The 24,728-nt window shown below is 33.8% G+C and overlaps 1 protein-coding gene across 3 annotated transcripts in view; it reads left to right on the forward strand.

Moving 5' to 3' along the window:
* Positions 1 to 24,728, forward strand: part of PSMD14 (proteasome 26S subunit, non-ATPase 14) — a 99,385-nt gene that overhangs the window by 59,826 nt on the left and 14,831 nt on the right. For all 3 annotated transcript variants that reach the window (XM_027589907.2, XM_027589909.2, XM_027589908.2), the window contains 4 exons: positions 330 to 400; positions 1,382 to 1,532; positions 15,518 to 15,625; positions 22,152 to 22,226. In XM_027589907.2, coding sequence (XP_027445708.1) covers positions 330 to 400; positions 1,382 to 1,532; positions 15,518 to 15,625; positions 22,152 to 22,226 — 405 coding nt within the window. The remainder of the gene's footprint in view (positions 1 to 329; positions 401 to 1,381; positions 1,533 to 15,517; positions 15,626 to 22,151; positions 22,227 to 24,728) is intronic.

Here is a 24,728-nt window from a genome sequence, read left to right on the forward strand (position 1 = left end):
TGTGTGTGTGTGTGTGTTCGAATGCATGTGCACATATACGTAGCCATGGCCATAAGCTCTTAAAGGATCCTGAAAACTGTCTTAACTCATTAGCTAACAGCAGTTTGGTACTTGGCAGTTTTAGAAGTTTTATTAAAGTATGGCTTATAATTGAATGATACAAGTGGGAATCAATTATGAATATCCAAACCTATAAAATTATTTTGGTATCCCAAAATAATATGTATAGGGGGTTTTGGGGTAGCTTTTTGTTCATTGAGTGGATAAATGTTTGTGGATCTTTTTTCATAGTTCTAAAAGCTAATTATGTTTCTTTCTATCTAAACCAGGGTGTCAGTGTGGAGGCAGTTGATCCAGTATTCCAAGCCAAAATGTTAGATATGTTGAAGCAGACAGGAAGGTAAGTATTTTAACTGATTCTATAAAAGAATAATGGGAAATATTTTTAGAGATGTATTTCAAAAATCTGGATGTTTATGAATATCGTACCTAGGGGAAAAAAGCCATGTAGTTAATATAAAAGTATCACTCTAAATACTGTGTATCACCTACCTAGTATCTCTTTCTTCTCGAATCAGAGAAATTTGCCAATGAGAAAATTATCTCATGTTAAAATTCTCAACCATCACATAGTACGCTTGGGCTGTAGCTTCCCTGTTTAGCATATGGAGTTACTTTCTAGTCACTTATAATTGAAAGAGTTTGTATGTTCCAGGTATTGGAACTAAATAAGGTTCTGAATATTTAATTATATTAGGCATGTGATTTTTAAAGAGAGAGAAAGTAGAATTCAAATATTCTTCAAGCCCCTCCCCCCAGATTAAATCTCAATAGTTGTCATTCTCTTGCTCAAATTCTTCTACTGTGGAAGAAACTTCAAAATTATTGTTAGCAAAAGGCTCAGCAGCTGAGCAGAACAGTGCAAATTGGTTTTTGACTGAGTTCCTAGTTCTACTGCTGGTTTAATTGATATTTAATCCTTTCACAACAGTGGATCCTGGTGTCCATTGTTAAAAATGTACTCTGCCTGGAAAATCCAACTCCCAGACCTAAGGAGTTAAAGAGTAGATATTTACTTGAATGCTGAAAGGGTAAAACTGGCTCAGAGAAAGTGTGGTAACAAGGTGAAAAACTGAAAGCCTTATCTACCACTGCTAATGTGCATCTCTTAATGATAGCACTCCTTTGTCATGCTTATTCATTTCCATATTTTCTGGATAATATGGTGTATGATTTCAGTGTTTCTAATGGTGCTTTTTTCACACCTGTGTGTTTTTCATCTCTTCTTAATTTATACCCTGTTAGTGTGTTGTTTCTTTTCATATCATAAACGTGTATTACTTGTTCTGTTCTGAACCGCTGAATGCCCTCTTTGTTTCAGGCCTGAGATGGTTGTTGGTTGGTATCACAGTCACCCTGGCTTTGGTTGTTGGCTTTCTGGTGTGGATATCAACACTCAGCAGAGCTTTGAAGCCTTGTCGGAGAGAGCTGTGGCAGTGGTTGTGGACCCCATTCAGAGTGTAAAAGGAAAGGTAGAGTAGATTCTATCTTTATTAGCATCTACTGCCACATTCTGTTTACACATACATTAAATTAAAATTTCTTTTGTTTAAAGCAGGATTCTTACACAGAAAAACCTTGTCTGTGTACTTAAACAAAAAAACCTGTACAAGTTGAAAAATGTGTTGTCTTGGTACGATTAGCAATATAACCACTTAGAGATTTGTTTCTACTTCAATCAGCTATTGCCTAACCATAAATGTTTATTTTTAAGTTTGTTTGTATTTCATAGATTTAGAAATGTGAAACCATACTAAAAGCCTGCTGTACACATTTTATTAATATTTTAATAAACATTGTTCTACCTTCCTTTACTTTAAAATGGTGAATTTGGGATTGGCACATTTTATGTATCTAGTTAAAGACACTGTTTTGCATACATTGTGCAGGACATATTCTGGAGTTGGATGTTCCAAATATTTTAGACAATGAAAACTTGACCCAAAGACTTGGTATCAGCCATTCGCATTTTTGGAGTGAGGACACAGATGAATGATTAAATATCCTAAGTGATTATGAAAAGAGATTAACTTGCAAAGCATATTGGGTTATAGTTGTTCTTTGTTGAAATCTTTTGTTCTTGTTTAGTTCTTTTTTTCTCCCCCCTTCGTTCTCTCTCTCTCTCTTTCTTTTTTTTATTTCTTTCTTTCTAGCCCCATATGCCATTTTCCTATTTCCTGCCTCATGACAGCAGGGAGCAGCTCTATTATCACCTTCACAGAGCTGTCTGCAAATGTGAGAGGCAATTCGATTTTGCTCAACCACAGGGAGAGTGGATTAGAAAAACTACAGAACATACAGAAATTGGCTAGGTGGTTACTGCTTTAAAATACTGCTGAGGTGTCTTGTTTGAGCATGTACTTCCATTGTAGTGTAGAATAATTGTTAAAATAAAATCACAATACATTTATGGAATCCTTTTTATGCAGCTTTTACAAATAATTTTTAGAGCACTTAAAAATAAATATTAGCTTGCTATCTATCAGACCTGGAGTTTGCTAGTATTGCAGATCACATTTACATCTGCTCACCAGCTCAAACAAACTAAATATGGCTGTTAAACATGGAGTTTTTATCTGTCATGATTTGAAGTTGAACACTTTCTGACATCATATTATTATGATGAATAAAAATTGAGGCCTTCTCTAAATCATGATCCTATTAGATGTGATTTAGCTTTTCAGAGGTGGAATCTAGCACAAAAACAGTAATAATAGAAACCAATATACTAGACAATTCAGAATGGATTACTTCTGATGCTTGCTGTATACCTATATTTCAGTTTACTTTTTTTAACTAAGTATATTGTTACTTAACTGTACAGATAAAAAGAGTTGAAAATCCTTGACTTTTGTTAGTTTTATGAATTAAAGTACAGTATAATACTTCTTAAATTTAATTCCTGATAATTAAGGTATCTTTTTAATAACTCACATTAACTCATTTAAGTAATAATTATAATTTTAGAAATATAACAGAATTATTTGATTAAGTCTCTCCACAATATTTACAAAAAATAATTGAAGCTTAATGTTAAATATAATTAGAGTTCTATTTTGTAGTATTAGTGTATCTGACTTTTTATGATACTTGACTCGTGATGGTGGCGACTTTGAAAAGGAAAATATAAACTTAAATACAATGAAAGAATACATTCTCAAAACTGAATATAAATAAATATGTATTTTTAGTTATTTATAGTGTCTTAAATGCGTTTTAATTTAATTATATAACGAATTTGCATTATTTCTAATTAATCATAATTCATGTTAAAAGAATGAAATTCATTTAAAAATATACTTGTATGACGTGACTGTTGTCATGTGGTAAAATGTAGTTATTTTTTCAAAATAATATATCTAAAATTACTTTATAAAATCATAGGTATCACTGTCTAGGTTTATATGTCATGAAAAAATATTTTTGAAAAATTAAGTACTGTCACTGTCACTGATGATTCACATCACCTCTTGTACCTAACATGTAGATTTATACAATTTCATGACCTGAAATAAGGATCCAGTTCTTTCTCAATAATGTAACTTCATCTATAGGATGTCAGAGTTTGGTTATAATTTATGGTTATTTTAGTGTCAGGACCTCTCAAAACTGTGAGCCAAATTAAATGCTAGTAAATCAAGAATATAAACTTTCAAAAAATGAAGAATAGCATAGGATTCTCCCTCCCCCTTCCCCGAATGTGATTTATTAGAGCTATCAAAATATTTAGTAAGACAATGATTAGATCAAGAGTGAAAATGACAGTCTATATGTAAATTATTCAGTTGAGACTCTGTTCACTTAATACCTCTTTCCTGTAAGTTTTATATTTTCATTTTTATAAATCCCAATATTATCTATTTTTGAGTGATTAGGTAAGCACTGAATCTTTGTAATCTCATTAATTCATAATGTTTGATTTCCTTTTATAGTGACTTGATTGTATCTTTATGGAATTATTGCTGTGTGCCAGGTATTGTGGTGATAAATATTTCAACTTGTCTCATGTATTCTTTAGTAATTCTGGAGATTCCATTACTTCTCCATTTTATCAATGAAATGGTAAAAAAAATTAGGGTCAAAGAGATTACTTTGCCCAAAATTATAGCATTATTAAGCAGCAGAACAAGGATACAAATCAGGTCTATAAAATTTCAGAGCTCAAGCTGTTTTACTGGCTTTAATATTAGACACTTATGAACTATGTAATTAGAGTAACTCAGGATTGGAAAATGAGTATCATAGGTCATTGCAAAACTTTTTCTGATATGGATAGATACCATTCCCTTCAGTGTAAGTCAGGGTAAGGGGCTACACATTTTAGCTAAGTTCTCAATAGTTCACTTTACTATTTATAGTAGTTACTATGTATTAATTGATTTTCCTCATACAGTATTTGTTGTATTAATTTTAAAAAACAATTTAGACAGACTCATTCCTGTCAGCTTTTGCGACATCCCTGGGACCAAACGTTGAGACCTACATAAATAATAAGATATACTATATGATAAAGAATCTATAGCACTCTGTATATAATCCTGTAAATGTTCAAAAATTTTCAAAAATGTCCTGTAAATGTAAAAAATGTTTAAAAGGTGGAAAATGATAACATGTATAATTTAAATGGAGAGTAAGCTATAGAAATTACTGATGAGCTTGACTCTAAACTTGTCAGTGAAATAGTTTTTAAAATTTTGTTTTAGTTTATTTGTAAAATACACATATTCAAATATTTTAAGCTTCAGTTCTTAAGTAGTAAAGTTGCAGCCTCTTGCTTAAAGTTTTTTATCTTGTTTATTCAGCCCACAACTGGACTTGATCCAGCAGCAGATTTAGAAGTTAATTTAGCTTATAATATGATTATACTTCTTTAGGGCAAAAAGAATGATGACTTTTTGCAAAGTCATAAAACTACCATGCAACTATTACTACTTTTGAGAACCTATTTTCTTACCACAATTCCTGTCAGTAAAATGGTCATATGTTACCTGCTAACTGATAACAATCTTTGTGTTTGTTCTCTATTTTGAAAACATTAAAAGAAAAAAACCACTAGTAACTCTTTAGTCCAAATAAATCTTCACACTGGTTGAATTTTCTTGAGAAATTTTTATTCAGTCTGGTCAGAAATAACTTATCAGCAGGTGTTTCTTAAGTACACCTCATGTTGCCTGTGTGCTAATGATTCTGGTATATAAAATAGATAAAAAACCAGTCTTTGTCATTTTGAGAAGTTAAGTCATATACATTTAGTGTATGCCAGATAACATATATCTAGTGAGCCAGATAACATTTTGCCAATTATGTGCTGATAATCCTGCATTGACTATTGATAGAATACAAATTACACTGATACTGCTTTGTTTCTATAACTAAGTATTAAATTGATTGCTAGAGAGAGAAATAATTCAACAAATACTTAATCAGAACCTTGTATGTGCCAATTTGCAATAAAGTAGTAATTGTGTAGCAAACATAGTAAACGCAAATTGGAAGAAGAGAGAAATTGGTATGGCTGCACAAAGTAAGTGAAGCTTGGACTGAGCTTTGATAGGCAGGCGGGACGTCACTCAGAAAAGAGAAGTTTGTCCTTCTGGAGAAGAATGTAGAAATAATTCTATTCCAGGTGGTATACTTACTTACCTCTTTGTTCATGCTTTTCTCACAGATATTTTAGAATGTAAAATGAGTAGTTTTTGATGTTGTTATTGTTATCTTTATTCAGCATTTTATAAAAAAATGGGGCTTTGAAAAGTAAATGCAAATATAGGAGGAAAGGGGCGCCTGGGTGGCTGAATCGTTAAGCGTCTGCCTTCGGCTCAGGTCATGATCCCAGGGTCCTGGGATCGAGTCCCACATCGGGCTCCCTGCTCAGCAGGAAGCCTGCTTCTCCCTCTCCCACTCCCCCTGCTTGTGTTCCTGCTCTCGATGTCTCTCTCTGTCAAATAAATAAATAAAATCTTTAAAAAAAAATAGAGGAAAGGATTAGGGAATGAATATTATGAGAGTTTACCTTTTGAGAGATTTGTAAGATTTTATCTTTTTCAGGGTAAATGGGGGCAAATATTTTACTTATCCAAAAGTTTTATATTAGAAGCTTTAAGGTGGTGGAGATTGTATAAACTACTCAAAAATAGTTTTGTTTTAGCTTTTTCTTATTGTTAAAAAATACATATCATAAAGGCAGGGCATAGAGGAATGAAGAGCACAGGCTTTGGGATCAGGGCTGCAGTCGAATCCCCTTCTTATCTCTTTATCTCTTCTTTATAGTATAACTTTGAGCAAGTTATCTAATCTTGAGCTTCAGTTTTCTCATCTATAAAACAGGGCTTTTAGTACCTATTTCCCAGTATTATGAAGTGATACGTCGTGAGTCGAGTGCCCCTGCCATATAGGAGATGTGCAATAAACATTTTATTCTCAAGATTAAATTAATTGCTACTTAGGGGTGCCTGAGTGGCTCAGTTGGTTAAGCGTCTACCTTCAGCTCAGGTCGTGATCCCAGGACCCTGCGCCGGGCTCCCTGCTCAGTGGGGAGCCTGCTTCTCCTTCTCCCTCTGTCTCCCAGCTTGTGCGCTCTCACTCTGTATCTCAAATAAATAAATAAAATCTTTTAAAAAAAATAAATTAATTGCTATTAAATACATTAACAACTAGCATATTTTAAAATGTAGAATATAAATATTTCTCTTTTTTTAAAGATTTTATTTATTCATTTGACAGAGAGAGAAACAGCGAGAGAGGGAACACAAGCAGGGGGAGTGGGAGAGGGAGAAGCAGGCTTCCTGCCGAGCAGGGAGCCCGATGTGGGGCGCCATCCCAGGACCCTGGGATCATGACCTGAGCCGAAGGCAGATGCTTAATGACTGAGCCACCCAGGCGCACCTAGAATATGAATATTTCTGAGAATTTTATTAAGAACAAGTCTGTAACTGTGTTGCTCACTTTAAGAAGGTAAGAGTGATGACTACAAAAGAAATGAAAACTTTCCCTTGTATTTTGTATCTCCTAATTTAAGAATACTCTTCTGAATCAGCAGATTTTTTTTTTTTTTTACTGAGCACTTACTATTTTTCTGACATATTTCTCTAGGACATGCTGATGGAGAGAAAAATACATACATTAAAATTCTGGCCTTTGAGGTGATTAATGTCTCCCATCCAAGTACTAACCAGCCCCCACCCTGCTTAGCTTCCGAGATCAGACAAGACTGCGAGCGTTCAGGGTGGTATCTGAGGCAGTGAAAGATACTTAGAATACCTGTTGTCCATAAGATTTTCTTTTGATCAGTGTCCCGTAAGGGTCAGTTAGGGCTGGATAGTCCTACTCTCAAATTGTATACACATACACACACCTTTTCTTCATCTAGTTTTCCAGATTGCAAGAGAAAAATAGAAAATAGGACACATAAAAATTCTATTTCTACTCCTAATATAGCTCTGTGAGCATACCCATCCAACTCTTGGAACAAGTTTAGTTACTATATTATCTTTTGTTTGCTTCCTGTTTTACACTCTTATTATCAGAAATTGTCAGCTAGGAATGTTAAAGCAATTTTATGTTTAAAGTTCTAAGAAACATAAATCTTATATAGAACTAACAGTATCGTTCTTTTAATTTATAGTTTCTGTGTTAATAATTGTGTCTTTGAGCTACTTTATTATTGTTTAGTACTTGCTATGTATTTTGAGTGATAGAAATCTGTTTCAAATTAGTTCAAATTAAGCTGTTTCAGTAAAGATAAAGGAAACCTTTAAAACTCTTCCCATTACTTATAAAAATATTATTGACTTTTGATTCTGAAATACTTTTCTTTCCCCAATCTAATGATGCTTGATCATTCTCCAGATACTTACTGATCAGTACTGTGTCACAGGCATACACTGGAGACGTAAAGAACAAGATCTACTCCTTGTTGTTAATGCCAGTATTGTACCAGCAAATGCGAACTATGACATTGTATAAGAAGCCTTTCCCTAGCCCATATATTTTAATAAGTTCTTATCATATGTTTAATATGTTCTTATCATTGTAATTTCCTAAATAAGTTAGGATTGATTATTGTGCTAGATATTCTTGTAAGTCATAGTTGATTCCTCAGTGATTATTCTTAGACGACTAGTAAGCTGATTAATAGATACCCACTGCCACTTTTTACATTCCAAATTGCTTTACTGGATGAAGTTTTTATTCTAAACTAAACTAAACAGAGGTCAGTGCTTTGTGATGTTTGGGGTTTTTCAGTTCAGTATGCAATGGGTAAGTATTTTATGAATTCAAAACTGAGCAGTGATAAAGAAATGGTAAGTATATATTTTGTAAAGCTAGTGATTAGATTTTTATAGAAAACAAATGCCCTGCCCCTTTTTGAAGGAAAAATAAACATGAATGGTAAAACTTTATATAAAATGCTTTCTTTGGAGCTCTTGATTTAATACATATTTATTCTGTAACATTATGTATGCCAGGTACTCTGCTGGGGAATGGATATTTGATGGCAAATAAGACGCAAACCTTGCTGTCAAGTAACTGAATCTAATAGTAGTCTTTTCTTGCTTTTGTGTTAGGAGAAAGTGTTACATCAGATAGCTTGGTGATGAAGAGTACTAGCTTTGGCATGCTGTGTATGTACAAATCATAGTGGTATCACTTTGCTGGTTGTGTCATTAATTTATCCAAGTTCTCTGAGCCTCCATTTTTCTCATCCATAAATTATGAATATTAATACCTGCCTCTTGGGTCTTCAGAGGCTTACACAAGATAATTTCTGTACAATATTTAATTAATAAGCTCAGTAAATATATATAAAAGTGATACACAACCAAGTATTAACTTTTACATATTTTTCTTGCAAAAATGACCGTGGCTACTGAGAGATGGTAGTTTGAAGGTTATATTTGCATTTTGTTTTTGAAGATGATGTTAAAGCACAAGCAGTGTATGTAAGTCCTTTATTCCCCTTATCCAGCTGCCTTACCACCTTGTTAACATGGTTGAGCTCTTTTAGTCTCTAAAGCTTAATTTCTTTCCTTTTTGGGGAACTGTCAATAAGCATACCAACTGTATTGCTTTAGTTTGTGTACCAGAAAGGAATCTGAAGTCACTTGCTCATTTTATATAGGCTAGGTGAGTAGCCACCAGATAGAATTGGTATTCTGGTATCAGACCAGTGACCCAGAGGTGATAGTCTCTGGTAGCTCATAAATAGTCTAGTTCAGTTTTTAAGTTTAGTGTTTATTTGTCACTGTCTAGAAATATCTGTTTTACAGGAGTGTCAAGATTCTAGGGATATTGTTACTTTTAAAAAGAGATAATAATATTGGGTATAACTGTATACTTTTAAAAAAAACTTTAATTAGGAATTTTTCTAAGGAAATAGATGTCTTTAAATGTTTCTCCCTAATTTTCTTTTCTTTTTTAAAATATTTTCTTTAAGTAATCTCTATCCCCAGGGTGGGGCTTGAACTCACAACCCCAAGATTAGGAGTTGCATGGTCTTCTGACTGAGCCAGCCAGGTGCTCCCTCCCTAATTTTCTATTGATGTTTTCATATGTCGAGTGTCTGGATATGTGGTTTTGGGAGTAGCTTTTTTCTAACTTTAACACTCTGTTGCAGTAACAGTACTCCACTGTTTACCAGATCAGTTGGGTTGCTCCAAGAAGCAGGTTCCAAATGGGATGAGCTGTGCAAGAGATTTATTTGGGTAAATACCTGTGATGGATAAAGGGGACAGCAGTACAGGTGCGACCCTGTGGAAGGAGAAAGGGAAGGTAGAATTGGGAATTCGGTACAATTGGGAAGGTAGGCACAGTATCAGACTATACAGCATGTTTCTGAGAAAGTTTCAGCCAGACTGATGGGCAGTCCTTGAGACAAAGTTGCCCTTTAGAGGAATCCTTCCTCTGTTTGGCAGGAATGGCTAGTTTCTAGTACCCCCACTTTGCCCAGTCATTACCTGGGAGTAGCCCGAGGGAAACATGACCTGGGGTGAACTCCCAGAAGATCCAAAGGTCTAGCATGTGGAGGTGGTGAGTCAGCCATGCTCTCTGCAGCAGCTTCTGTTGAACGGAGGTCTGAGCTAGGCAACTCTGTGACTGCCACCATTAATAACACTGAGAAATACGGTGGCAGGTATACATGTATTTTATTTAATCTTATCGCCAACTCCGTGAGGTGTCATTCATGAGCAAATGGAGACATTGAGAGCGTAAATAACTTATCCTGGATTGCTGAGCTAGCTAGTGGTAGAACAGAATTGTAACTTAGGCAGGATTCTGACTCCAGGGTCTCAAACATTTAAGTACCTATTACCAGACTGACTACATGCATACCCTAAAAAATTCTGAACTTTATGATTTAACTATATTCTTTTTATAAAGTTTTATGAATCTGAAAAGTCTAATTACCTTTTGCCATACTAGTTTCTAAAGATCCATTTGTTTTCATTAAGGCGTACATGTTCAGAACTTGCGCTTTACTGTTTGAATTTTGATGCATGTCTTCACTTGTCAAGAAAAGTACATTATGCTAGTTACACCCCATCCCCCTTCTCTCCCAGTATATTGAAGTTGTACTACAGATCTCTAGCTACAGTAAGCAGTTCTCCAAGGATGAGGAAAGAGAATGTACATACACATAGGAATTTCTTTTCCAGAGCTAAAATTGACATTTTATAAATAATTTCCGTGTTGCAAACTTGAGACTAAGAAATCACAGCAATTCAGTGATATGCATTTGGCATGAGTCAGTTTTAGTTCTTAGTGCTTTTCATTGGAAATGGCATAAAAAGTAAGATTTCTTTGAATTTTTTATGCTGTGGGCTTACAAGAGACAGAAGATGTTTTTCTCTTATAGATGCTTGGCAGTGCACGGCAGCAGAAGTAACGAAAGGGTCACAAACCCCAGCAGTACTGCCCAGGTCACATGCACCCTTAATTTTTAAAGAATCTAGAAACAACCTAAGCAGTTGATAATAGGTCATTTCTAGGTGATAAAGGGTATTTGATATGGAGTGCTGCTTTTCTTTCTACACCTAACATTTTTTATAGTCTTTTAGACTATAAAAGACATGTAGAGACTTTATGTTTTTAAATACGTAACAACTGGTAACTGAATTGCAACTTTTCTCTTTTTTTGATATTTGAAATTGATTTTGAGGTCTTAAAATTTTTCTTTCAAACTTTGTTAAAAAAATTATTTCGGTTCATTTTATTTCTAAGCACTTTCCATAGTCATTGACTTCAATATAAGTGCAATTGGAAATGCCAGAGGCAGCTACTATTAAGAGAGAGAGAGATGGAGAGATGATAATTATAGTAACTACTGCCAAAAGTGTGTATGCATTTTTCCTTCTAACACCTTTGTATTAAAGTAATTTTAGGAGATTTACAACATAGCCTCCTTTGAATGGAAAAATTGGGAAACCTAGATTGATGCTTTAGAAATTTAGTCTAGTCTCTCAGTGACCTAGCAGTTGATATGAAAATATGAATTTGAAAATAAGTAGCATATTGGGTAAATTGTACTATACTCATGAAAGAAGCCAAAAAAATTATGGATTAAACTGAATTTGAAAATAATTGCAGTTTTGAGTCCTAAACCAGACTCGTTATTAAAATGAAATGATAGGTTCTTGACCCTTGGGTGTGCTTGGAATAAATATGGAACACAGTATTGTTTTTAAAACTATTTTGCTTTTATAAGCTAAGACAGATGTACAAAAAAGATGCAGTTTTTATTTTGTATTGGCAGCTTCCAAATATTTAGTATCTATTTCCAAGAGTTGCAATTAGTAAAGCAACCATGGTACTGAAATCTGCACATCCCACAAGCTAATTATATTTGCAAGGTCAGAGTGAATACATATTTTCAGAAAAATAAAGGGTTATATAAATATGTGTCTTCTACTTGGCTGTTATATCACAGTTTGTTGATCTGGAGTATAATGTGTACAATTCACAAATTTGTCTGATAACAGAAAGTGGTGTGTGATTGTGTTTATTTTACTAACCAGTATATTCACAGCAATCACTTCCAAATATCTCTCCAGTAAAGATGTGTTAATTACAAAACAGACAAGGTCTTCTATTATATTAAAGCTACTAACAAGAAGACAGCAGGAATCACACATGTAAATAGCATCATCAACCCCTATTTTAGTCCTCTGTTTTGATCTGTGAGTTGCGCATAGACCAAAGGTGCTATTAAAGACTGAGTGTATGAAATAGGCAGCATTATATGAACAAAATTTATTCAACAAGAAAACAGACCTTTAACATGAATTTAACAAGCCTGAGAAATTATAAACTATCATATGCTGCAGATTCATGCAGTGATAATAAACAAAAAAGGAAAGTAAGAGGTTTCCCTAAGCTAGCCAAACTGCTAATGGTTTTGTTATAAGCTGTCTACTGTTGCAGTGACCTCTGAAAAGTCTCAAGGCACTTGTACCAGAAAAAATTAAATGGTCAGGCTGGTGGATAGAGTTTCAGTGTGGTGTATAGGAGTTCAGCATGGAAAGGAATTATAGAAGTCTAGCATCACATTTCTGAAAATATTCTTTAAACTTTTGTTTGGAAGTTTTTGTTACTGCATATTAATGTAGTTTTTGCAAAGTTTTTGGCTAAATTACTGTTTGGATTTATAAGCTATAAACTGGACTGGTTTAATGTATGTATACTTTAAAACAAACTGTTTAGAAAATTCATATAGCTTCAGAAATGGATTCTTTCCCCTGTCTCCTTCCCCATACCTTAATTAATCTTTGGGGGTTCTTTGTGCAGTATATTGTATCTAAGATTTCCTTTCTTATCCGTGGGGTGACCACTTCGCTGTCATTCTGTTGCATCATGCTGTAAATACATAAACATGGAGAAACGCCTTCAGCTTATACACACCTCCAAGTGCTCACCAGGGCTTTTTCTTGAATCTTACTGTGGCATAATTAACACCTTCTTCACCCATTGCTCATTAGTGCGCTGGACATTAATGAGTCTATTTTGATAGGTTGCTCTAAAGGAGGAACACACTTATTCTCACAGTGCAAAAGGCAATTATAAAATTGTACAGAAATTAAAATGTAGACTATATTGCCATATTTATATTTTTATTGCATACTAAATCTAATTTTGGTCTGCAGGTTGTTGAACATGTTAGTTTTCTTAAGACAGTTGCTATAGCAATGGCAGCAAATTCCTTTAATCTTGGTGTAGTTAAAGTATTCTTTTCTGTTGGCTACCATATCGCTCCTGAGGAATTGTCAGTCTAAGCATGTTATTTCACATAGGCCATCATTTATTAGTTGAACAGTATATTTTTAAGTTTTTTCTCATTTTTTAATAGAATTTAATTTTTTTGTTTTAGATAGGTTTCTAACGGATCATAATACCTACTTAGCTGGTATTTCATTTCCTTTTTATGAAGTTTCGCGCCTGCTTATAATATTGCAGAGAAATATTATGGGGGTTTTTTGCATGTAAAATAGCTGCCTGCTGTTTTAGTTTGAAAGTGTTCAGTATAAGACAATATATAGGCATTTTGTTGTGATATATGATGGAATTTTCATAGTTTTGTAGGACTGGTTTTTTTTTTCCTACAAATGATTTTACTGAAATCTTAAAATGGAACCAAAGTATTCTAAGAATAATTAGGCCAAAGTGATGCTTTACTCTTAAATTTACCTCAATCTTTAAATGGTGATGGTTCTTAATCCTGCATTTATTTAAGTATATCTATTAAAATGGTCATTTCTCCTTTTGCTGACATTTTAATTTTATTTTAGGGTGCTTTTTGGTAGAAAATTTTACTAAACAAGTGTTTGAAATTATTTATGATAATATCTGATTAAAGCATGTCTGATATTAGTACCTTTATTATTGTTTTATGAAAATAAATGATAAAAAAATGTAAGTATAAGCAAGAAGTATTAACCCAGGCCATATTTATTTATATATAAATATGAGAGTTAAGTCTGAATTACAGTTATTGTATAAAAAGAAAAAGGAATTTTCACAAACTATTAAATCATGTATGTTCTGGGAATACTTGGTTTTATTTTGAGGCAAGAGGACTCTGGGGAAATTCAAACTGTTAGAAATAAAAGCAAAATTTCAAAGTTGATTTTTTTTGGCCTGCCAGAGTGGACACTTGTAATGCTTTAGGTCTAAGTTTGTATCTTTTGTACTGTTTGTTGACCCTTTGTGGTAGCCTTTTAGAAAGAGTGACTTTTTTTCTTTCTTTAGATCTTGTTCTTTAGTATATAACATGTATACATACCTACTACAGACTTTTAAAACTTGATTAGATTTCATTTGGCTTGAAAATAAATTTGATTTTCTACCTCTTACTAAACTATACTTACTCAGCTGTACTCAAGCTATATGGAAATGGGGAAGTCTAGTTGATGGTAGCTTTTATAATGTTAATAAATCTCAGTTAAAGCACTTTTATGGCAAATCTAGAAAAATGTATTATCCTGCTTTAAGATTTTTTTATGTGACAGAAGTATTGAGTTTATTCTCTAGGTAATTGATTTAATTTACCAGAAAGAAGCATCTGTCTTAATGTCCCAGCGCTTTACATAAAACTTCACAGCATTTTAAAAGCTTTAACGAGTTCTTTTCAAATCCATGATAATGAACAGAAAAAGGTGTTTGGATAATATGTGATTCTTGTTAAATTTCTTAATATATAAGAGCTAACAGATGATACTGTATCATATAAGAATTTGAACTCTTTTTATACAGAAATATTGAATACACTTAGAAAAAGATGATACCTATCGTTACTTCTTTACTATGAACTTATGGCCATCTCAGTCTATACTATGTTCCTGGCTTAAAGCACAGATGACCTTGGTTTTCTTGTGTTTGTCTCCTATTCTTGACAGTGGCTTGGATATTTAAGGCCATCAGACAAGGTATAAAGTCTTTTATAGTCACAAGAAGTAAAAGGTATCTGACTAGAAGAGAATACGTGGAGCAAGTGCCTTGCTGGCTGTAATTTTGTTGTCATTTCAAGTACTGTGGTAGTATAATTGATGTGACAGGGCTGGGCTTTACATGTGGTCCCTTAGCTTGTGCTCACTTTCAGTTTTAGTTTCTCTTTGTCATTCATTTTGATTAGGTAAAATTTAGGTGACAAACATATGCACACCAATGGAGGCTGTTTGGTGTATAAGTTTAGTAATGATGTATTTCAATAATAAAGATGCAAAGTTAATATTTTTCTTTACTGCTTCATGAAAATTGCAATAATTGGTGTCACCTTACATTACAAGATAGAGGGTGGTGTGCTGATGGCACAGTCAGCAGGAGGCTCTTTTTTATTAATATTATAATTAAATGATTTTCTGGAAATAGGCCAGAAACAGATGCAAGTTGATCATGCCTGTCCACTGTTGCTTGGTATCATCACTTGCTTTTTAAAAAGAATTGACCTGACACCTTATTTTTACAGGTTGTTATTGATGCCTTCAGATTGATCAATGCTAATATGATGGTCTTAGGACATGAACCAAGACAAACAACCTCAAATCTGGGTCATTTAAACAAGCCATCTATCCAGGTAATGCCTGTATTTGATAATGTGTTAAACTCTACTTTATATTTTAAAAACCTATTATAAATGGCCATTTTACGATCTAATACTTAGCATTTTAATTTGTTTGCAATTAATTTTTCTTGTGCTTGAGAAGATTATGGAAACACTTGAAAAATTAGATTTGCTCATTTATGAGGCGTTTTTAATGGAGTCTTTAAACTTACCTAACATAGTTTGGGGATACTCTTTTTGGAAGCACAGTAGAGTCTTTTATCTTGAGAGTAACTTACGGCTTTGCATGGTTAACACTGTAGTAGAGGACTGATACAAGTTTTGGGTAGAGTGCATTGGGGTGTCGTTATTGATTGGTTAGTAGACATTTCTCAGCATTAAAATTGGGAAAATTGATATTTCTGTCTCTTAAAGACAGAAACAATTCCTTTTAAATGGTACTTAAAACTTTCTGCCTTTTTTTTGTTTACTCTCCACATTTAAAACAAACCCTACAAAACATATCTATATTATTACTTTTGATTCATTTATATATTGTTCTAATAATGTCAACCACCATTATTATAGTTATGCAGGCATTTAATATCCTCCTGAGTGATTAATGTTTTTTTGTATCATTCACATGTCTCATTGTTTTTACACAAATCTTTATTGTCTGCAAAGATTATTTTAAATATGTTTTTAAATGCACCACAACCTGTGTCTATATAGTTAATTGCTTCTCTGAAGATTAATTAAATGGACAGAAATACCATGTTTGGTTAAATAGAACACATAGGACAAAGACATTATAGTAGCTATTGCTTCTTGCCTTCTGAAACCTGGCTCTGTCATATGATTGTCTTTGGGGAGTTGTGGCTTTGACAGTTAACCATGGTTAAGCCTGGGTTGCACTCTGATTAACTTTACACCTTTAGACACTTACTTTTGCAGCAGTCACTCATCTGAAATCTTCTTCAAAGTGAAACGTTTTGTTTCAAAGGATTGAGGTGTGTTGCTTTGGAATAAGATTGTTTTACAAGTCAGGGAAAACTGCAAAGTTTAATGAGTATGAAATAAGCTACCAGTGTTTTTGATTGGGTACAGACAAGCCCATGCTTGTATGTTCCAGGAGAATATATTATTGGACCTGTTTAGCCTGTGATAATGACCTTTCTTATAAACCCCCATAGTATCATACTACTTCATTATTATTTTTATTTTTATTTTTATTTTTATTTTTTTTGCCAAAGGTTAAGTAGCATCTCACAATCCAAGATCATTGTGATTACTACATGGTATAGTTCTGCCAGAAGTTTTTACTAATTGCAAGTCAGTAGCCACCTGTTGCCGCTTTCATCTTTTAAGTGTAAACCCTGCTTTTTAACTTTATAAATTGAGTAAAATCAATATTAAAATCTTTTTTTTTCCTACAGTAGTCCAGTTTGTATTTTTTAGTCCTACCTTATAGTCTATAACTTAGGGTGGACCTTATAAAGCAAGTTCCAAACCAAGTTAAAAGGACCTGTGTATATAGCTACAGTGTCATTGTTTTTCCTTTCATTTTAGTTTGTTTTGCCTTCTAATTAAAATCTGTAAATATATTTATTTCACAGTTTATATAGTGCTCATCAGAATGACATCTATCTGGGTGCTTTACAGTTTTAAGACAATTTCAATACTAAAACACTTAAATAGGACCAAGCCAACAAGTAACAGAACAAAGCCACACCTTAAAACTATTTTAGTTTTCTAAGACAAGCTAGAAAGAAAGCAGCCCAGAAGAACCTGAAGTGGTGAATGGTAATATTTGTAATAGAATTTTAATATATGTTAGTAGAATCTTTGACTCAGGGATCAGAAGCCTTTCGAAGGGGTTTTATTTTGAAGGAAAATTAGTTTGTGTTAAGAGGAGCCTTGCACCTAAGTCAACTTTCTAGTAGTAGGGATAGAAACCTGACAGCAACCATCAGCACTTAACGCTGATGGTGACGAATGCTTTCCTAACACTGATTTTTTACTATTATACTTATAGTAATGGGGGAAATTATGATTATATTATAGACTACTGTTTAATAATTTGAGGAAAGTTTAAAATGTATTAAGAAAAAGATTATAAAGTAGGATTTACAAGTTCTTCTCTTTGGAAATACATATTTTATAAAATGTGCCTATCTATCTGTACAAAGACGTTAGTAATTATTACCTTTGGTGGTGGGATTATGGAATTCTTTTTCTTGTTTTTCCTTTTCCATATTTCTTAAACTTTCTACAGTGAAACATATATTACAGAAAACGTTATTTTTAAAGCACTAAAACAATGTTGGAAATATCTACAAGACAAAACTAATAGGCAAAGTTTATGTTAAGTATCATGTTTTAAATAAGGGAAGCCATTAATAATCCTGATAGGGAGGCAGAAGTATGATGCTTACATTCTAGACTTATGTTTTAATATATGAGACTTTGTATTATTTTGTACTTGGAACATTTACCATTATTGTCAAATGTATAGGATTGAGGGTTAACAAGCATTTATTTGAGTAACTAAAAATTTTAAACTAGTCCACTTAAGAACTGTTCAAAGCATTTCAGATCCTTAAGAGCCATAGTATATGTGAAGATTGGGTTGTCAACTGCATGGAAATTTAGTAACTGTTGATACACAGTTATATTGTACAAGGACTGTGAGCCTCTAAGTGTAGCTCTGGGTACAATTGCATTGTCTAACAGAGTTAAGCTCTTTGAAAAACATCATTTTCAGTACTTACTGAAAGTTATAAAACAGTTGCTCTGGAAGGAACCATTGTGGTCATTTTGTTGGTGAGGGAACTGAGGCCCAGAAAGTTCCTATTTGCACAGGCTTTTGTAGTGAGTTAATGTAGGAACTGGTATTCATAACCTGGGCTCCTGGTTCTTAATACTATATTTGGAACTTAAATAATTAATTTTAGCATAGATAGTATATTTATACAGTTCAAAATTCAAAAGGTACAAAAAGGTATTTAGCAGAAACTCTCTTCTACTTTTGCTTTTTGCAACCCAGTTCTCTACTCCCAAGGAAAAAACAAAACACACTTTGTTTCTTTTCAGAATTACTATATTTATATAAAGAAAAGTCCATTCATTTAAAAATATGATCTAATTGATATTATTTAGCTCCACATTTTCACTTTATCAGTGTAAATTTAAGGCAAACAAACTTGTTTTTGCATCCGAATAAACACACCTTACTTTTTTAAGAGCATGGAACTTTTCTGACCTATCAAGAACCTCTAAAAAAGTTATTATTATAAAGTTCGTAAGCTGTGTATTTTATAATATGCCTGCTTTTCCATAGCAGTGAGTATATGGATATATAACTTTAACCTCTTCTCAATAGTCTGGGCAGTGTCAATGAAGTATAATAAGGATAGGTTTTAGTTGTTTGTAGTTATTTGACACAGGCATTATATAGGAAGCCATTTAAGTAAAGGATCCTATTTTAGGATCTGTTGTCAATAATCCCTTTATATAAAATACCATCTTACACAGTTCTTTCCAACTTGATAGCTGACTGCCTCTCATAAACTGCTTATATGTTTATTCCATAGTTTCTGCCACCTTTGCTCATATATCACTACAGTTCTAAGTTTATTGCTTTTCCTTCTTGCTATTATTTATGCTCTAGTGGTTTAGACAGTCTTGAACATTCTTTGGGATTAGGTATCTAGTCTCCCAAAGATATTTATAATACTCAAGTTCTATAAATCACATGAATGAACAAATACAGAAATATAAATAATTCAAATGGTGGTTAATTTTGAAGTTGATTTCACTGTAATGATTATGTATTTTTTTAAACGATTTTATTTATTTATTCGAGACACAGAGATACAGAGAGAGAGAGCATGAGCAGGGGGAGAGGCAGAGGGAGAGGGAGAAGCAGGCTCCCTGCTGAACCAGGAGCAGCCGGACGTGGGGCTCGATCCTAGCACCCTGGGATCATGACCTGAGCTGAAGGCAGACGCTTAACCATCTGAGCCACCCAGGCGCCCCTATGTATTTGTTTTGAATTTGTCATACTAACAAAATTATGAAGCTTTACTCTAAAGATTAACTAAAGCAGCTTAGAAATAACCAGGAAGTTAATCAGCGGGATCTCAAAACTCCCCTTTGTCTGTGGTCCTCCAAACCATTCTTTATCTAGAATAGATAGCCCCTTAGACTGATAATGAGTTCCAACCTAGGCAGAACTTCCTTCTTGAAAGGTTGGCAAGGTTTGAGCAGAGAAAACAAGGGTCAGTATATACAAGAAGCAAATAAATAAGCTCACTGCTGTTGGTAAATTCAAAACGTATTGTCCTAGAAACAGTGCTGTAAAAAAGTGCTGATCCCGGATCAGCCACTGAAAGCTTATTTAGTTCACAGTATATAATATTATAGAATAGAATCAAACTATAAGAATGCTTCTATGAGAAACTCTTGTAGATTTTAAATAGCCATTTAATGAATGAGTTTGGGGAACATATCCTGTTTTAATGAAGAATTGCCTAAATTTTCCTAAGTCCATCATACGTTTGTTAAGTATAAATTAAAAAGTTAAGAAATGATGTTTTAAGAAATTTCCTAGCTATATTTCTCTTTTATCTGCCTGACATACTATGCCATTTGCTAGTATATTCTGTTTAATTTGCAATTTGACCCCTACAAAAGGTTGGTTCTCCCTCTTGATAAAACTAATCTTCTATTTGGCATATGCTGCCTCAACTTATTGACTAAATTGGTTAGTTTGAGAGAATTTATTATTCACTGAGGCTGTGTTTTTTGGGCTCATGTGGAAGGAGGACTGTACATGGCCAATTGTGATTTGGAGTGTACTGGGGGTACACAGCCGGTGAGTAAGTGGAATTGGAAGACTGCTTGAGGATATCATTTTATTTAAACTTACAGATTTTTAAATCATTATACCTGCTCATCTTTCATGCTGCCTGTGTTAGTTTTCCTGCTTTTATCTAAATAAGGTCATTAAAAATCAAGTAGGTAGTGCCTTCAGATACCAAACTGCATATTTTAGCAGTATAGTTAATCTTTAAAATGTGGACTGTGGGCCCGTTTATTGGCCACAGCTGTTACTAACTTTATGGCTGCTATGTAGAATTATGTAGTCAGGGCATTGCACAAAGGTCCTTCAATGAGGAGGGCAATTGGGAACTAAAATCTAGTGTAAGTTCCACTCTCCAGTCAGGCTTTATCCACTGGGAGGACTAGGTACCATGTTCTTCTAATTCTTCCACCCAGGGGATACACTTCCTGATTTACATAAATATGAGTACATATTAAGGAAGGCCCTGATTAATTCTATTTGTTGATCTGCACAGCACAGCATTTCTGAGCACTGAAATTTAATTCACTACTCTTGATGATTATTGAGATGGATAAGGATTTAATAGATACACTTAGTACTTTAATTTTGTACATCAACCATTTTATTATAGCAGATGTTAGGATAAGAATGGATTGTTAGAGTACATACCTAAAATGCTTTAGTACTTGGTGGAGTGTTTTTTTGCTAGCATAGTTTTATTTATTTATTTTTAAAGATTTATTTATTTGACAGAGACAGTGAGAGAGGGAACACAAGCAGGGGGAGTAGAGAGGGAGAAGCAGGCTTCCTGCCCAGCAGAGAGCCCAATGCGGGGCTCGATCCCAGGACCCTGGGATCATGACTTGAGCCGAAGGCAGACGCTTAACGACTGAGCCACCCAGGCGCCCCAGCATAGTTTTAAAATAAGACTGGCCATGCTTTGTTTTTATCCTGATCCTTTAAAGTATAAAGACTTAATCCAAGAATTTCCTAAGACACATTGTGGCATACTATGGTAGAAAAAACATGGGCTTTGGAGTCAGAAATACTAGAGTTCAAATCCTACCTTTGCCTTGCTGTAAAACTGGGACAAATTAAGGTTTGTGTTATGTTTTCTTCATCTGTCAAAATACAAGTGGAACCAGCTTTACCAGGTTGTTACGAAGATTAGAAGACCTAATGTGAAAAGTAGATGCTGTGTACTCACTAAATGTTTCCTTTCTAGCCCTTCTTCTACCTCAACACCTTAACTGCTTCACTGTAAAAATCCAGTAATTAGTGCAGTGGTGGTTTTGGTTAGCTTTATCTTTATAGTTGAGCTAACCCTAAAACTTTTACCCTTTTGTTTTTATATTTGTTGAAAATAAGTCCAAGGTATATTTCTGTACTTTCATGTCTTACTAGGCTGATAGAGGATCCCCCAGAATATCATTCTGAACCCCATTTGAACATCTGTTGCTAGAGTTCGATATTTGAGCAGTTGTGAATGGATTACAACACAGGCAGGGTTATCGTTTCTTAAAGCCATGTCATTAGCTTGAATTTTTATTATGATCTGCCGGTTTGTCTTAGAGAAGTCAAGTGCAGTGGAAAAAATTCTGATTAGTGAGAAGATAGTAAAAGTGTTGTCTATAGGATATGTCAGCAGTTTCAGACTTATTTTTTACATGCAGAACATTAATTTGTCCTTTATCTACTCCTTTATTTATATAGGCGTTAATTCATGGACTAAACAGACACTATTATTCCATTACTATTAACTACCGGAAAAATGAACTGGAACAGAAGGTAAGTTAAAATTTGTATCTTAGAGAGAGGGAAAAAAAAAAAACTTTTTCAGACCAATTGAATTATTACATAGTATATTTGAATTTGAATTGTTGACCTTGTTCATTGATGTGTTCAAATATTTTTTCATTCCTGATGAATTACAGGAACATAAAATAAAGGAATATTTTATTGGATATATTGAAAGACATTTTACCTTATTGGTAGGTGCTAAACAAGAAAATAAGTAGGAAACAAACATTTCTGTTTGATTTTATGATTAATTACAAAAATCTTTCTCCTCGTTCTGTGATTTTTCTGATTAATTTATCTTTTTCCAACAAAATTACCTTTTGAAACTTTTTCCAAATGTGAAAGGAATAAATTGGATTATAATTGTGTAGTACTTAAAAAAAATTACCCTATTTACATAGGGTAAATGAAAGGTGAATCAAAAGGGAAATGCAGTAGGGTTTTCAGATATTTATTTATTTATTTAAACTTAAAGTTTTTTTTTAAAGATTTTATTTATTTATTTGACACAGAGAGAAAGACAGCGAGAGAGGGAACACAAGCAGGGGGAGTGGGAGAGGGAGAAGCAGGCTTCCCACAGAGCAGGGAGCCTGATGTGGGGCTCAATCCCAGGACCCCAGGATCATGACCTGAGCCACCCAGGCGCCCCAGGTTTTCAGATATTTAAAGCTAGATTCTTACCCTTTTTTGTACTAGGCAATTTTTAAATTTGGTTACTTTAAAAATTACCTAGCATCTTGGTGGCTTAGCATTCTTTTATTTCTACTATTTTAGGATTATTTCAACTAATACCAAATATTTCAGTCTGCCTATTGCTTTTTGAAATTACAATCTGAACTGCCTTTTTTTTTTTTACTATTACAATTAGTCATCTTCCAAATTAGCTTCTTGTATTTCTCCCTGAGAAAGACTTAAAATAATTTTTAAGAACCCCGAGTACTATTGATAGCCAGTAAGTTTTGGTTCATATGTGGCTCTCAAGTGCAAACATGCTAAGTAATCAGGAGTAAATAAGACCTTATTTAACTGATCAAAACTGTTCCTCACAAAGGTGCCTTAGAAGGAAATTCTCAAGCATGAGGTGAATGGGAAGTGGGATGAATTGGGCTGTCCATATTGCCTCCTCTTTCAACCAGATGACCTCCACTTTTAATGTCATTTATATATTGTGCAGAAAGATGTGCTGTATAAGATTTTCATTGAAAGAAGAATTCTGTTTTGTTAAGTTTTATAAACCATTGTTTTAAAAGGTCACAGCTACCAGTCAGCTCACCCAAAGGACCTGTGTGCTTGAGCATGCTGATGAGTGAGGGGCTGCAGGTGCCAGTTCTTCCCTGACCCAAGGGAGACACAGAGCCATAAATCTTTCTTCAGCTGTTTGCCTGTGTCCCAAAGTTTGTATGTGCTGTGGTAGATTTAGTTGATAGCTTGAAGTATATTTTCAACACTTATTTTTAATTTTTATAGAATAGGTACAGGCCATGAAAAAGAGCACCAGTCAGGTACAAACTGAACATATTATTCACATAGGTAAATATTTTATCAGTCTGATATCTGACACCCAACTATTTGGAAATATCCAGCTAATTACATCAACTTTTCCCCCTTTTTGATGCTCCTAAAATTTACCATGATCCTTGGCATGAAAGATGCACACATAAATACCTACATAATTAATGTTATGTTTATGCTCCTAGTAGCTCAGTTTAGGAGCTTTTATAGTACCAGAAGCCCTGCCTTTACTCTTACCCCACCAACCTGTATACTTACCTTCAAACATACTCAAGGCTCACAGTGGAATCCTTGTTTAGGCATGGTAAGGATATCCTCATGCTCTATGGGAACTTTGGTTTTGAGGTGGTAGGAAAAATCCAGTTCTCAACACTTAACTATAGGTAGCTTTATAACATATATAGTTGCAGCTGCACCAGAATTTCCTGAAGATGTATTTTCTAGAACACTTACATTGGAGAAGAGGAGAAGCAGTCAAAGAAATTGGAATTACTTGTGCAGGATTTTTTCAGTTTTTTTGCAAACTACTGTTGTCCCTATGGACCCTTGAATAGGAATGGAGGAATTTGGAGCTTTGTGTCTTGTGAAGTCTTATAGGTGATTTTTGACATGCAGCTTATTCTCTAGCATAGAAACAAAAAACAAAACAAAACAAAAAACTAACTTTGTACCACACATAACTGCAAAATTCTAAGCAAGTAGAATAGTTTTTCTAAACTAAACTCGACACTTCAGCTATATCTTCAGATCATGGCTCATGGATCTCACAAGATAGACTGGTCCTAATGGTAAAAGAACAATAATCGTTTTTTTTTTTTCCACAAAGATTTTATCAGTCATTTTAAAAAGTTACTCAATTGTAAGTTCAATTAAAGAACATTTATAGAGTAATAAGACTACAAAAAACTGTCTTAGAACTCTAAACTTGAAAACTTAGAACTTTGAGGAATATGTACTCAGAACGAGGAGTCTAGCTTG

Source organism: Zalophus californianus, chromosome 3 (assembly GCF_009762305.2).
Source record: "Zalophus californianus isolate mZalCal1 chromosome 3, mZalCal1.pri.v2, whole genome shotgun sequence".
Classification (NCBI taxonomy): domain Eukaryota; kingdom Metazoa; phylum Chordata; class Mammalia; order Carnivora; family Otariidae; genus Zalophus; species Zalophus californianus.